General features: G+C 37.0%; 1 protein-coding gene across 1 annotated transcript in view; it reads right to left on the reverse strand.

The window, feature by feature from the left end:
• LOC139729788 (b(0,+)-type amino acid transporter 1-like) overlaps positions 1–16,587 on the reverse strand; it is a 39,086-nt gene that overhangs the window by 5,972 nt on the left and 16,527 nt on the right. The window contains exons 6-9 of the mRNA XM_071640720.1: positions 12,842–12,947; positions 12,234–12,278; positions 10,744–10,867; positions 9,007–9,110 (exon numbers count right to left, since the gene is read on the reverse strand). Of these exons, the coding sequence (XP_071496821.1) occupies positions 9,007–9,110; positions 10,744–10,867; positions 12,234–12,278; positions 12,842–12,947 (379 nt within the window). The remainder of the gene's footprint in view (positions 1–9,006; positions 9,111–10,743; positions 10,868–12,233; positions 12,279–12,841; positions 12,948–16,587) is intronic.

Below are 16,587 nucleotides of genomic sequence, written 5' to 3' on the forward strand. Positions count from 1 at the left end.
AGATAAGTTTTAAGGATACAAACCCTGAATTTGTATTTACTCCCTCCCAAGGGATTTATCATCAAATTTACATACAAATCATCAATATCAGACTAGTCCAGATCTCCTCCACTACACTATAACATCATTGAACATTATAGTGTGATTATGCTATAAGCATCCCCACTGGATTGAGGACTATCATATCCTTACTTCTAAACACTGAAAGTGTGCCATTTATCACATAATTGCATATAGGGGAGAGTTTAATTCACACCATGTGCAAGAAAACCTGGTAATGGTTATAATATAAGTAGTAGGCATTGGTTTTATGTAACATTTCACTCAATGTTCCAGTTCAAAAACTTTTGTTTTTTGTTGTGGTTGTTATTTTGCTACAGTAATTTTTTCAGTCTCAAGATTATTGCAAATTGTATTTCTGATCAGTTACATCTACGAGGACTCCCTCTGACCCGTCACAATTAAGACCCTTTATATAATATATAAAGATGGGTTTTAACCTTTGCAGGAATATTGGATATGATCATGCATACAAGGCAAAGTGTACGATGAAAAATATTGCTGCACAATACTTCTAATGTATACATCATAATACACCACTTCAAAATCAGGTGATACTATGGGAGAAAGACTTACTTTCAGTTTTATCCCCAATCAGAAAGATATGATTTGAATACAAACTCAGACAAATTCATAAATTTCAGTGAGGTCTGTTGATGATGGCTTGGTGAAAACTGAATCAGTGGATATGAAATAGGCATGAAATTGATTCTTTAACAATTTGGTTTGCTTTTCTTTTTCTTTTAGTTTAGACTTAAATTCTACCTTCCAGTGGCAAACAAACTCCCATTGGCTGCCCCAAATGTTGAGCAGGCTACAAAGAATGGTATGCACCATGCCATGACTCCCAATGTACGATCAGCAAAAGTCTACAAGCAAAAGCAAAGAGAAAGGCTTTTGACAGTGAGGCTAATTTTCTTAAATTTTTTCTGAAGGAAACAAAAATCCAAATGTACATGTGGATCAAATGAAAGCAGCAATATTAATTAAAGGTTCAGTTTACCTTTGGGAGTAGTGATTTCAAAAATGATCAAGATATCACATTTGATGCATATGTGTAGGTCTGATGTATCACAAAACATCCTACCATATAAAGTTTTCGCAATAAAGCCTAAAATATAAAGAAATACGAGTGTTTTTCTCAATAAACCGTAACTGTAGACGGCTTAGTCTGGAAACATTTTTATTATAACTATTGTTCACACTTTGTGTATTTAACAACACTAAACCCCGATTACATGGATTGAAATTTTTACAGTGGTTGTTTCTATCCCTAACTCACATTTTAGAACTATTTTAAAGCATTATTGCTGGTTTTTGTTTTGTCTGCAGATGGTAAATTATGCCTTTAAAAGTAAAACACATCAAAGAAAGTTTGAAGAAAACTGGACAATCAATAAAAAGTTATGAATTCTTAACATTCCAGTACCTTCATCGTTGGATAACAAGACTACCACAGTCCATGACATTATTATGGGCAACAATAAAGAAAATCTGCACTCCAGATACAGTCAGACCGCAGCACGTATGCTAATGAGCCGATCTGGCAAGATTTATTCAGCACTCTCGTTGACAATCTTTGCGTTCAAAAGATGTCTCGTCGTGCAAGATTTTGCGAGAGTTTGACAGGGCTATGGTTTTCACAGTGTAGCGACTTGTACATACATTCGTCATGGCTACAAGTCAGAATAAATTGTTCTGCAGACTTTGATCTTTATTTTGATACTAAATTTGTGTATAATATCAGATCTTATCATGACGAATTTGCGTGAATTTTACCTGCTTTTCATGGAAGATTTTGTCGTCTACAGTCATTTAAAAAACTGTTGTTTCTGACTTTGGCTTTTTCGTAGAGAGGAAGCTTAGATACTCACCATATATTGGAGTCAAGGAGACGCAAACATGATTTATACCCCTACTAGTTTTTCTATTTGAAATGTCTGTAAAATTCACTCCTAAGCCAGAATTATGCTCCACACAAAGCGTACAGTGGCGCGAAAGAGCTCTCTCATTGGACAATGCTTGCATCCAGCACTTGAACTAGGCTTGAACTACACGCGTGCCAAGAAACCGCAAGTGGCATCAAACCGTTATGTAGCAGCGTAATGACGTAATGCAAGCGCTGAATGCAAGCGCTGTCCAATGAGAGAGCTTACTCTTGAGATTGCACGGTTTCAAGCTGATCAGAACTGACATCGATGCATATTTTACTGGTGCCTGACCGGTTTAAGCAACAAATTGTCAAGATATTTACATGGATAGAAAGATTAAGAGATAGACTACCAAATAATGCATTTTCATTGAGATGCAAAGTGAATTTGGTATTCTTTTGACGTCTTGAACGTGTACTGCACGAATTACTTTTTTCATCAGTTTTCAAGGTCAAATTACGCTATGATATTTTCCATTTACAATAATTTGAGTAACATGTGATGATAGTTTACATACTTTCCTTGAATTTTATACCAAATTTGTGAATATAAGGTGTATTTTTGTTGCCGAAAGCCAAAGGACAAAATCCCCTTACTCAGCTCATTAGTATGCAAGCCTCGAGCGGGGCTTGCATACGAGTTGAATAAATACGAGCGAATTATCGGGTGCTGCGGTCTGACTGAGATAATTCCATAAATTTTATTGATCATAAAAAGTATACATTCCATCAACTTGTTACTGCAATATGTTAAGGTTCACATTAGTCCACCTGCTGTCTCAAAGAGGTAAGCAAAGTAGTGTTCTTTCACTATGATAGAAGAGTCACATAATGTTGTTTTCTAAAATATTTTCATTTAATTGTTGATCATAATGATGTTATGAACCTTAGTAGTCTTCTTATCCAGCAACAGCCCAAAAACTTGAGATATTCATGACTTTTGAATCAATTGTCCAATTTTCCTGAAACTTCCAATGATGTGTTCTACACCATTGCTGCTTTCACTCAATCCACATTTACGTTTGGATTTTAATTTCCCTTAATATGGCATTGACATTACCACAGCTACAAGGTTGGACAATAATTCTGCATCATAGCATTTTGAGACAGTGGTCCTGAAAGGGTCAAAGGGGAAACAGGAAGAGTTGTCCAGTTAGTAATGTCCATCGATAGCCAATCATATTTAATCACAGCTACATATGCCTCGAAACACTGAAGGGAAGGGAAAGAAGCATTTAGGAAAGGTTATGCATACCAGAAGGGAATCTACATAAGGCAACTACTTTCTATAAATTCTTAATTAGGACTGTTATGAGAACAGAAAGCTACAAGAGTTAGCAAAATACAAAACATAACAAAACAAAAAAGGTCTGATAAGCAAACCAAACCATATGTACTGAACTCTGTCAATCAGCTTTTAAAATTTTTCTTTCACTATCTCTCACACTAGCTAATATGGAAAAGCAGGTTTTGCTAACATTTTTGCAAATATTAAAAAAGCTGGTTAGAATACACTCACAAAAGATTAATAAATACTCTTAATAGATGTATACAATCAACAGTGACATGGCATTCATTGTCACAGACTGAACAAATCTAAAGAATTCTACATCCAGAAACAAGCAGCAGTACAAAGGTGTTTTGCTGTAGAAAAGACATTGCCATGGCAACACCATATATACCTTCCTGCTGTAAACATGGTACCATGATTGGAACCAAAGGTGGAACAGGCCACAGATAGAGGTACCAGCCACGACACACTGCCCAAGGTACGGTCTGCAAATGTCTTATCCCAAGCACATACAAATACATGTTAATTCATACTCGTGCTTGCAGCCGGTGCATACATTATAAGGAAAACGTAACTGCTAACTTGTGGGAAAAACACAAGCTAACAAATTCTCTATACCAGGCGTTACTAGCTATACCCTTAAAACAATGAAGAGTAAGGCTCGGAGGATGCAATTGAAGGATGAGTAAAGTAATTCCACTTTGATCTTGAATCAAAAAGCCAAAAGTTCTGCAATTAAGATTGGAATTATTAAGGCAGAATTTGATGGGAGGATATTATTGCTGTAAAATGACATATGAAACTCATCAAAACTGGGTGTTCCTACCATACTAATATAAGTGATAAACATCCCAGCCTTGAGATTATGACTTTAACAGAGAGAGGGAGAGAGAGGGGGGGGGGGGGGGGTGGTTGACGTCAGGGTCAATTGAAGTCCTGTGCCTGACTATCATGGGAACACAAAAAATTGATATCAAATCCATAAGAAAAATAACTGCTTTGAAAGAATTACAAGACTACCCTGATACATTGCATACTCCTAAATGATTACATTCTGTTCATAATCATTTACAAGTACCAATACTATACTGCTGACTATTCAGAAGAATTCCTCATAGTATTTGTTTTCTTGTCACATTTCCATGCACCTCATGACTTAAAAATGCAAAAAGACAGATTCTTATTCTTGAAACACAAAATCAGGCGATTACACAATATAAGGATGATCGATATCATCATCATCATGACAAGAGATTTAGTGTACTCTTTTTTTTATACAAGGAATACATACCGGTAATCTATTACAGGCTTAGCTTTGATTATGCAATTTTACCATTGACTTTAATTTTTGCATTATGGAAGAGAACAAAAGGGATCATAAATAATACACAAATACACTTTGCCCTGAGAGTTTCTGATTAAGACTATGGGCAGAGGTGACTCCAAAGTAGTACAGTACTCTCCGCATAATTGGGTATAGGCTCGGGCAGAGCGTTTCTTACCCGATTAAGCGGAGTACCCGATTACCAGAAGAACAGGTCTCATTCACAATTGACACACACAACGTGTATCTACATGCATTGTACACTGCACCAAACACCACTGTATGCTTAACACGTGTGCTTGCACTGCACATTATACATACCTTACATTTGCTCAGTCACGAGCACTAATTTACACTCTTTTTATGGACAAAAATATGTCTTCAGAAAACTTTGTCGTTTAACGTATAGACTCCTCGCTAACACGCAGGTGTTTTCCGAAATGAACACATCTCTTTGCGTGCACTAGTCACGTAGAACGTCGGGTTACTTTTTGAGAAGTGACTGGGGAAAAGCAAAATTATGCATGGAGCTGGTGCATGGCCTGATTTTTGTTTTAAACTTCTCTTATGATGAATGTTGTTGCGGAGCAAGGGAGGAGCGCAAGTGTGTTCAACTCCTGTCTGTCTATGCAATTGTGAGTGCCCAGCTACATGTGCAATGGCAAGTCGGTACGTGTTCATGTGTTTTCATGTTTAATCACTCCCCAAATGGTGGGTCTTCTTTGCAAATTAAGCAGAGAATGTGATTAGCCATGGAAAATTTGACATGCATGAATCCTTAAAGTGTTAGGCCAATATCTGCGATAAAATGTGGGTAAAAATGAGATTAGAAGAATATTATTTACCCATTTATGCGGAGAGGCAACCCGATTATCAGGTAATTTTATTGTGCATTGGAACTGACCTTGACATAACTACCCAATTAAACGGAGTACCCGTTTAAGCGATACCCAATTACGCGGAGAGTACTGTACTATTCAAGGATGGGTGCAGCCCCGAAGTAAATCTCCAGTACTTTTGGAGGCACTGAGGCCTGTGGTTGTAACCAGATACTCAAAATTAGGCAGAGCAAACTTGTTTCATAGTTGGGATAAAAAAAAATCAAACAAAAGAAAGGGAATCATGAGCTGAGGTCTGTGGTGGATGCGATGTTGTGAAGGATTCCTACAGTTACCATAAAGCAGGGCACAGTGCCACAATTGCGTTGTGCAATTTTACAAAGTGACTGTAGCAAGCAGCATGCAATGTCAGAATTGTCAGAATTTCTTTGTGATGTTACAATTGCTTTGTAACTTCATTACCTCCTCCAGGAGGTGAACCCTATGGGCGGTGGAGGTGATGTTTTTGGTTCTGTATGTTTGTTTGTTTGTCTGTCTGTGTACAATATAACTCAAGAACAAACGAATGAATTAAAAAAAAAAAAACCTGTTGGGTACCGTGTTCAAAATGAACTGAGAAAGAAACGATTGAATTTATGGGTCATGAGGACAATGATCTAAGGTCATAGGGGTCATTATCGCAAGAACATAAAAGAACTTTAAATTCCCAATTACTAAAGATTAGATGATTGGTTTTCACCAAACTTGCAGACTGGGTTCAAAATAAATTAAGAATTAAGAAACAAATTAATGTAGGGGTTGTGAGGTCAAAGGTCAAAGGTCAAAGGTCATAGGGTAAAAAATGACATCTATATAAGCTTGATCTCTCAACTCTAGAATGGATTATCAGATCTTTCACAAAACTTGCGGGACCTGTGTTTATAATAAAGTAAGAAAGAAATTATTTAATTTTGGGGTCATGAGTTTAAAGGTCAAAGTTCATAAGGGTTAACAAAAAATAAGCTTAGTCTCCTGATAACTCTAGAACAGACGATCAGATTTCCACCAAACTTGCAGGATGTCTTCATATCCAAATAAGAAAGTTAAACAATTAATTACTTTGGCATCATGAGGTCGAAGGTCAAAGGACCGTAAAAGACATAAAACAGGTTTACACAATGGCTGATCAGATTTTCACCAAATGTATGGTGTAGATGTCCCTATACCTCTGTGCTTGTGTTGAAGATACGTGTACTGCCTATGAAATGGCGATATTTAATCATGCAACTTTCACAATGACAGAAGCAACACATTAGCGTCATAATGAAGCCCATACCACAACCATGATTACAATGACAGTATGTGACAGATGACAGCATTTGAATAAGTACACTGCACATGGCAATTTAAATGTCTGTTGCTACAAATATGATTGTACCTTCCTCCAGTAAATAAAGTGCCATTAGCTGCCCCATATGTTGATAGTGCTACAGAAAAGGGCGTCAACCACGCCATTGGTCCCAAGGTTCTGTCCCCGAATGTCTTGTGAAAAATTCAGCACAAGAAAGTTGTAACTTTACAAACATCCACTTGGAACTTGCGTGCATGCATGGTTCTTTCATGTGAAAGCATGGCAAACGCCAAGTGTCTCACCTGCACATCGAATTTGTGAGCATAGTGTTGTACCTTTGACCTTTGACCTTGTTAGACTTCACCAATATTCAAACTTGACCGACATCTTTATGTTATGTACCTATGGTGTGAGCTTGGTGGTCATAGCTCATGAAAGGCTGTGGAGCATAATTTTGAGAGCACACCAAAATATTGTAAATAGGGCCAGTACATATATCAGGGAAAGTTCATTGACCTTTTGACCATTGACTATGTCAGATTTTACCAATATTTGAACTTGACTGGCACCTTTAGGTGATATACCCATAATGTGACTTTCGTGGTCATAGCTCAAAACTGTGAAAAATTTTTGAGTGTACACTACACTATATGAGTACATTGCTCATCAGATAAAATTAATTGGTCAACCTTTTGGGAGAATTTGTGACACATCAGGAAAGTTTTGAAAACCCCAGTAAAGGTTTGTTATCAAACATTATTTGGAGAACATGGCAAAATCAAGTTCTGACTATATGTGAAATGTTCTATAAAATACTTGATGAAAACGCATACAGAAAAAAAGAAACTAAAACTTCAACTGGCAAGAAAATTGAACATGAAAAAAAGCTCAAGTTTAATTGTTATAAGTCTGTGGGGATGGTACTCAACATTTTCAGAGAAATATACGGCAAGAAATGTATATCCTTAAAGCTTAATTTATGATGCAATACTAGATTCATTGCACACACATATGGTGACTTGAATATGTAATTATGAACAAAACAAAAAGTTAGTTTGACATTGTTCTTTCTTCCTGTTGATCTCCCCCCTATAAACAACAAAACAAAACAAAACAAATCAAAACAAAACAAAACAAAACAAAACAAAACAAAATAAAACAAAACAAAACAAAACCTGGGCTTCAAACGCAATGTATATCACAAGAGGAGTGTCATAAAGTATGCATGCTACTAAAGGGCTTTTTACACTTGTAAATTTTTGCTTAGCCCCGGACCAACGGTGGGGCTAAGGGGGGGCCTTAGCCCCACCGTTGGTACGGGACTATCCTTAGCCCACTTTCTGTTTACACTCATTTTTGCCAAAGTGGGCTAGCCCCACCGATAGTACGGTACTATCTGGCCCTGCAAAATAGCAGGGGTTAGCACCGCAATTGCGGTGCTAGCACCGCAATTGCGGTGCCAAGCAAGTGAGTGTAAACAGAACGAAAAAATAATCCTGGGCTAAGCGACGGAGACGAAGTCCGACCTTCACTGACCAATCAGAAACGAGGTAATCAAGTGCTGCCGGTGCGTGCGTGTACGTGTACAGTACACAGCGTAATTATGAATATTCATGTGGTTTGGAAAGTCCGGGGCTAAGAAATACAAGTGTAAAAAGGTCAGTTTTCTCCTTAGCCCCGGACAAGAGATAGTACGGGACTAATTGGCGAGTGTAAAAAGCTGAAAAAATTGGTACGGGACTAACGATAGTCCTGGGTCAGAGAAAGTCCGGGGTTAAGAAACACAAGTGTAAAAAGCCCTTAAGTTGATTTTGACTCTTTGGAAAAACTGGGGTTAATAGGGAAAAGACACAACCACCACAAAATACCTCTACTTACTGGTTTCTTGCACATGCAGATAATTGTGACCTACTAACACAGCTGTCTGCACTTTTTCTTGCAAAATTTCAAGTGACTTTATATCTGACGATTCATTTGACAGGGCATATTGTTACAGAATTTGCATAAGAGGAGTTTTTAGGGGCAAGTGGAACAATTTGTGAGCCACTTTCGTAGAGTGAGATTGAATGCAATTAATCAATTCACTGTCTTTGCAAACATAACACCACAAAATCAATGGTCAACAGTACACAACATGTCAGCAAAATGCAGACACTATATAGTGTTATCAGGGCACAAAATGCAAACAGTCACAAGTATGATATCCAGGCATCAAAACAGTCTTTGGACTACCTTCCAGCTGTAAAGAGTGTCCCATTGGCGGCCCCAAAGGTGGAGCTTGCTACAGCAGCCGGCATGATCCATGCCATTGCACCTAGTGTTCTCTCACTAAATGTCTGATATGACATTCATTTTTGATGTCATGATACAGTGACAGGAGAGAAGTATCCATCAAAATTGTTGGAGGCCATGGATTCACATAATTATCACCACGTGCAATGTTTATTTGTATCTCCCATTGAGTTCATATGTGTATTGGTGGAGCTCCTGGAAATCGGAACTTTACCAAACTCCACTACATTCGTTTCATCTTTGTGCACTCATGTTATAAGACATTCACATCTTCTTGATACATTTACTCCACGATAATTTCATATGTATAACATTCACTACATCAGGTTGAGTCAAGAAACTTCTTTCATATAAGTAACAAAGAAACACGCAGCTAGTGAGAGAAATTTGATTAACACAAATCCCATTATTTGGGGACATTTTGTGATCTGGCTCCAGGTAATGTCAAGCCCAGGGTAACATCATGCAAACGGGTCCTGTTATTAGGCACAAGGCACATTAAAGGTCCTGTTTACCTTTGGGAACAGCTATTTTAAAAAAAGTCTAGAAGCATTTTTACTATAACTATTGTTCACAATTTGTATATTTAACAATACTTAACATCAATTTTCTAGATTCAAATTTCTACAGTGGTCGTTTCTATCCCTAACTCGCATTTAGAACTATTTCAAAACACTGATACTGGGTTTTTGATTCATCTTCAAATGGTAGATTATGCCTTTAATACACCGAGTGCTGAGGGAATTTTGTTGCAGATATTGTAATTTCCTGATTGTCCAATATGCTACTCTGAATCTCACAGCATAACCTATCATGGAGAAAGATTAGGTGGGACTGTTGATATTTGCCATATCCCTAGAAACTCAGAAAGCAATTTAATAAAATTTGCCAGTTGTTAAAGAATTTAGAGATTAGGCATTCAGCAATAATGCAGTGAAACATATCAAACTACATATGATGACAGAGGGCTGGACAGAAAGAGAATGTGTCTATATTCTACCTTACAAACCACTATCAGTGAATAGTATATATCATAATAAAAGGACACAACACCAAATTATATACATTTTTGTCTCTGGGAGTTGATGAGTGAAGTAAACAAAGTGGGTGTGAATTAAACATAAGGTGGCCAGCATGTAACCATGGACAGGGGTTACCAATGCTACTTTCTCTTATCCCAACTCTGTTCAATAGAGATTGTTGATCAATAAGCATTCATATTTTTGTGTATGTTCATATTATATGTTCATATTATATGCTATGAGTATTTTGTGCTATTATAGGATTTTGTCAAGAACTGCTTTTCAGATGATCACAAAGACGGTTGTCAAAGATGACAAAATCAACCACGGGGAAAAAATTATCATCATTCACTACATCAATCTCATCTGTAAGATACTACAAGATAGTATAAAGGAGTAGCCGTAGCCAGCTATACGGTTTAGAGTACAAATACAGATTTTGCAGATGATGGACAGGCCCTACTGTCAACAAAGAGTCACAACAATGATGAAGTTCCTTTACTTATATTTCATCTTGCCACAAATGCAATCTCCTTACACCTTCAGTCAACTGAAAAACTTGTTTGATTTTTCCCGCAATTAAATTCTGGTGAATGATATGCTATGAATGTGCCGAAGAATGCTTTAATGTGTAAGAGAGGCAACCATGTCTTACCACTGCAACAGCTCCAGACTGAAGAAGTTCTTCTGGTGACATGACAGTGAAGTAAGAGATGTTTACCATCAAATACAGAATGGTTACCATGGGGATACCAATGATAATAGCCAGTGGAAGATTTCTGGGTAAAAATGTTAAGGAGAGGAGAAACAGATTATATTCATCAGTAGGAGTAATCATATCACATATAACATCCAAGCCACTAGATGCATGGCAGTTCGCCGTTAGGTTGAATGACTCAGCTTAATCATCACTTGAACAGAAACCATAAAAACTACTATGAAAAGACAGAAAATCTCAAAAGTTGGTCAGGAAGTCAACATTCATGAAGAAAAAAAAAATCTTGTTAGATTTGTTTAATGGCATGGCAGTGTTATTCTGTGACCTTGGATGGAATTGAATATTACTGAAGTACACTTCTCTATTTATAATGATCTGAAACACCAAGCCTTCAAAAATGTGATCTTTCATCCTAGCTTAATTACCTCCTTGTTCAATTATAGGAACATGCACATGAATGTCACGAACCATGCACAATAAACACATGAAAGGTATTTAAGGATTAAAGCATGCTCACACTGGCTTTCTCATTCAAAAAAGAAAAAGAAAAAAAGATGTGCATATCTTGATCCACATAACATACTTCTTTGATAAACAAGGCAGTTTCCCTCAGTTAATATACTTATTCGGGTATCTGAATAAATCAGATATATACAGTGTATCTATTTATTTGAATGACTGGCACCTTCAGCTCAGACAGATATCCTTTATACACTTGAAGAACAAATTTGGTTTATATTTTCTTATAAAATAATACACCGGTGTATAAATTGGTAAGCTCCAAAAGGAATCTACATAGGAAAATATGAGAGATAAATCATCATTCATGCAAATTAGCTAATTTCCTTTACAAAAGCAACTTGCAAACATTGATGCATTTGTAAACTCAATTATTCATTAAAATATATATGATATACAAAAAAAGAAAGAAAATATCCTGTTCATACTTTAATTTTTATTTCAACAAATATGAGCGAGAGCCAGATATCTCTTCGAGATGATGTTAAAGGCATACATTAACAAATTTTGGAAAGTGTATGATGCACATCCACATAATTATAATCATGACATCTTTAACTATCAGGTGTAATGAGCATATTTCTTTAAAGTATTCACTATCAATGATTTGCAATGATGGCCACAATCTTATGATACCATCATCTTTACCTTCACACAGCAATATAACCCTTCAAAAATATTGTCATCTATATCTTCACTACATTGACAGATTGGATGGAAACTGCAGCAGTTAATACTTCACAAAACTACCTGATATATGCACAGTTTATACACACTTCCCCTTTGAGCTATGTTGTAACTTGGTCCCATACATAGGATCTATTGTGAATGCAAAGGCCAGCTGATCTAGTAAAATTTCAATTTTCAAGCTGCAGAGAACACTTTCCAATGAACAATTCTCTTCATACCTGTATGGATTCACAAGTTCTTCTGTGACATAGTTTAGCTGATTCCTGCAGGGAACAAATTGAGAGAAGAAGTACAATGTTGAACCCGCATGATACCAATGATTTCCATCTACTATATGAAACATTTTGTTGCCCTATATTGAACTGATATGAAATATGCTGGTTCTCATGTAAAGTCATTAACCTGCTGAAGATTAGTTCTGGGTATCTCAGGCAGGTATCTATAAAAAATGCATGCTAAAGCATTATCACTCTGTCCTCAATGACTTAATGTAGCATTTTTGAACACAACCTTAAACAAAAATGAGGGAAGAGGTATACTTTGAGGAGTCTTGTGAAAATTAGTACCAAATATACTTGGGCAAGGATAGTGCAAGTTACAGCAAAATTAGCTTGTCTTGAGTTAAGAGTACTCCTGGAAGTGTCTGTCATAATATGTTACATGGCAAACTATATTCGAAGATACTTTTCAACGAAGAGATATTTGGTTTTAGGAATAGCCAAATTAATGTCGTTTACATAACTGCATAACTAAGTCTACTATGGAATACACTTGGTCAGAATATTCATAAGATGAAGTAAAGGCGTACGAAGATGTATATGCTTACCAGCCATCATAAGCCCAGAGCCCCTGGTAAAAGGCTATCCCATAGGCTGCTACATTGGTTGCAGAGCCTTGGAAGGAAACACGTGGGTCTAAGTACTGAGTGTTACCTGCAAGCCAAAAGAGTGGGACGTCAGGATACGCATAGTATGTAACATTTCTAGTTTATTTCAACGAGCATTTTATTCTTCATCAAGGACACAAGTTCCATGGCAGAATGTATAACTGTGGTCATTTTCATTTCAGACCACATTATCCAGACATGCTGGGGTCTGATGTAAACATTACTGGAGTTGTCTGATATAGCTGGAGACTGGGTAAATAGTCCATGGCGAAGGGAAAACATAGAATAAAATGGAACTTGTTGGTCTTGAGCTCTGTTGGTATAAAGTGGCATACTGTATAAAGGCGACTGCTGTTACAATGAAGTCCCAAGGACCAGCAATTTTCTTTCTCTATATCAAAATTTTGTTAAAGCTGAACAGCAAAGTATACAAAGATATGTAGATAATAATGTGGGGCCTGAATTTTTACTTTGTTGTATCGATTATTTCTTTATAACCTTGTTCATTATAACGGGAGTGCACTATATCAAGATGAATCATCATATGATTAAAATCACTATATTAAACCTATAAATTTGATTTTTTTTTCCTTTTATAGTTCTCAAAATTCAAAGAGAGGTTGGTCAGCTGGAAATCTGCACAAATGTCTTGGAAGTGAGGTACATTATGTCATCAAACATTATATTCAAATTCTTTGTGTATCTCTTTAATTGTTGTACTTTCATCCTCCACTCAGAGAAGTTGTGTGGTAATTTTCATCTTTATCAACCAAACTATGCACTTGGCATGATTTTTTCATTCTTTACCAAATCCAAAAGGCACATTATACATATAATATATATCTATTATACTTTATATATATACTATATTATATATATAGTATATGTGTGTGTGTGTGTGTGTGTGTGTGTGTGTGTGTGTGTGTGTGTGTGTTTGTGTGGCATAAAACATAGCATCTTGAGCATAATTTTGTTAAAGACCCACGATTCCTGACTTATAGTTACTGCACTAGCTGTAATAAGTTCAAAAACCACACAGGGAACTGTCAAGAGGGAGCAATATCAACCCGTTCCATACTTTAATTCTGAAATGCCCAAAAGACTTAATACACAGGCCACCAGGTTGATGGTAGATAACAATCATAGAGATGTATAATAATATACTAGAGCGCGGACTGCGTGTGGCGCGTACGCAGTGCTCGTGTGCCGAGATGAAGAGGCCGCGCGCCATCTTTGTCCGGGCAAAAACAAACATCGCGTCCGGGCAGCGCAGTAGTGGTGGACACGTGAACACGTATACAACAAGCGTTCAAACACGTATTGGCTTTCAGCAAGAAGATGAGGGGGTCGGAGATGAGAGAAGGAAACAACTCAAAAATTTAAGTTGCTAGCAATCTCTTATTATGAGTGGTAAGGAAAATGAAAATCAAACAAAATTTTACTTTATTCCCAACGAGGTAATACTTTCAAGCCGACCAACACGACCATGGTCCATGCAATAGTGAATACAAAGGGTTCTCTTGGTCTCTAGACAGCCGGATGCCCCTTGTGATACAGTATACTGCGTCATTTTTTTTTTATTTTTATTTTTTTGCAATTATATTTTTTCTGTATGAGGGGACTGCATTCGTATCTGTGTATACGAGTGTTTCATTGTATTTCATTTTTTTTTATAAGTACGTGTAGGCATATTGGTTCCATGACATATTATGTTCATACAATTCAATTCAGTTCAATTCAATTCAATTCAATTTATTTGTTCCAAGCTCGAAATGCTAATGTTGAAGCTTACATAAACCCTAACCCAAATCATAACACCTAACCCTAATCCTAATCCTCACCCTGCCTTGAACCAAACGCCCAATCAGACCCATGATGCTAAATTCTATAATCAGAAAGATATCAATGCCGGAGCATAATATGTCCTGTCACCAGGCATATATTACGTATTCTGAGCTTTTCTCACACTATCACCATCGTGAACTATAGCAAAGGGTGGAGGAACGATTTTCTTTTTTTCTTTTTTTTTTTTCTTTTTTTTTTTTGGGGGGGGCTCAAGGGCCAAATAGGGCACTTAGAAGGGGAGTTTTTTTATTTTGGAAATGGGGCAAATGCCCCCCCCCCCCCCCCCCCCCCCCCCCCGTTCCGCCGACCCGGTGGTGCATATAGTTATGTAGTGTAGTAGCTATCTACAACAGTATATAGTAGCAATAGATCGAGAATAGCTGAGGGAGGGCGGAGTGCCCCTGACGAAGAATTTTGCAAGACCTTTTCTTTTCTTTTTCTTTTTTTTTTGTCTTGAATCAATCTATTTAACACACACTATAAATGTAATTTTAGTTACTTGTGAAAGGAAACTCCGCTCCCCTTCTTTTCTCCTGTTTCTACATCCAAAAGCAGCGCATGAACCAGGCATTTTGCAACATAGATCTATGCTACTTTAAGTAGAATTTGCGAATTTAAGAACATTTTCGATTTCCAAACTCCGATGGAGACCTTGGCATAGATGCTAGCCTACTGCCGTTGCATCCCGTCGTCGATCTCCCTGCATGCTCCGCTAGCGCTACACGTTATCGGTACGGTCGCTAGTCGAAATTTGCCCGGACCAAAATGGCGAACGCCTCCTTCTATCGGTCACAGGGATTTTACGGAGTCCGCCCTCTAGTGTTCTTAGTATATATCTCTATGATAACAATCTACTTTTTACAACATGCCTGAAACAAATGTCCTTTGAATAGGGTCAAGCAAATAGAATTAGTGTAAAGAAGACCAATGTTCCCTGAGATTCTTGTGCAACTATGACCTAGGTTATCCTACCAAACTTATCCTTTCCCTCAAATGAAATTTGTGATATATTCAAGATCAACTTCTAAATGAGAAAGAGTTCCATGCTAAAAACAACATTCAGACATCTTGAGTCTTCCTCATATCTTAAGTGTTCATGTTGATGAAAAAAGGTAGAAGTAAGGATTAATACTCAGAAAAGTTAATTCTACAGCAGTCCCAGGTATGCAGAATTAAGGTTGAATCAAAGGCAAAAGCACAGGAGCCAGACTATCAGTAATTCAAATGTGTAAAACCCAATGCACTGTCCACTCTTTTACAGGACACAAAGGTCCAAAAGGTCCTGCAAGAGGTGTAACAGATGTTGACTGAGAGTAAATAAATGAAGACCTGATATCTCGCATTCTACATCTCATCTTATTCAAATAATGACAAGGAGGTCAAATTACGTTCAAAATTCTTTCCTGTGACATTTCAGTACAGGATAGTCATTTACACTTGAACTCACAAAGATTGCATAATACACTCAGGATTACTAACAAAAACTCCAATAAAACACACAACCCATTACCAAATGTGAAGCACAAAATCCAAGAACTTCAGATATGGCAATTGATCAAGAATGCCCTCATACTGCAGCAGTTTAATATAGCCAAGAATTTATAGGTTTACTCTGTCATCCCTGAATGGAATTATGTTATATACAGTAGAAAATGATATATCTGAGATAAGGAATATTCTGGACTACATGTTAATAACATGTACTTGTTTTATTATACATTTTATACATCTCCTGGAGATATATAAAATGTATAATAAAACAAGTACATGTTATTAACATGGCCTATTCACAAATGAGATCTATTTAAGCATGGGTTGACCACGCCTATCATTGTTAAAGT

Source organism: Diadema antillarum, unplaced genomic scaffold (assembly GCF_040938485.1).
Source record: "Diadema antillarum isolate AM-2024a unplaced genomic scaffold, OU_Dant_1.0 seq00000263_RagTag, whole genome shotgun sequence".
In the NCBI taxonomy this organism is placed as follows: Eukaryota; Metazoa; Echinodermata; class Echinoidea; order Diadematoida; family Diadematidae; genus Diadema; species Diadema antillarum.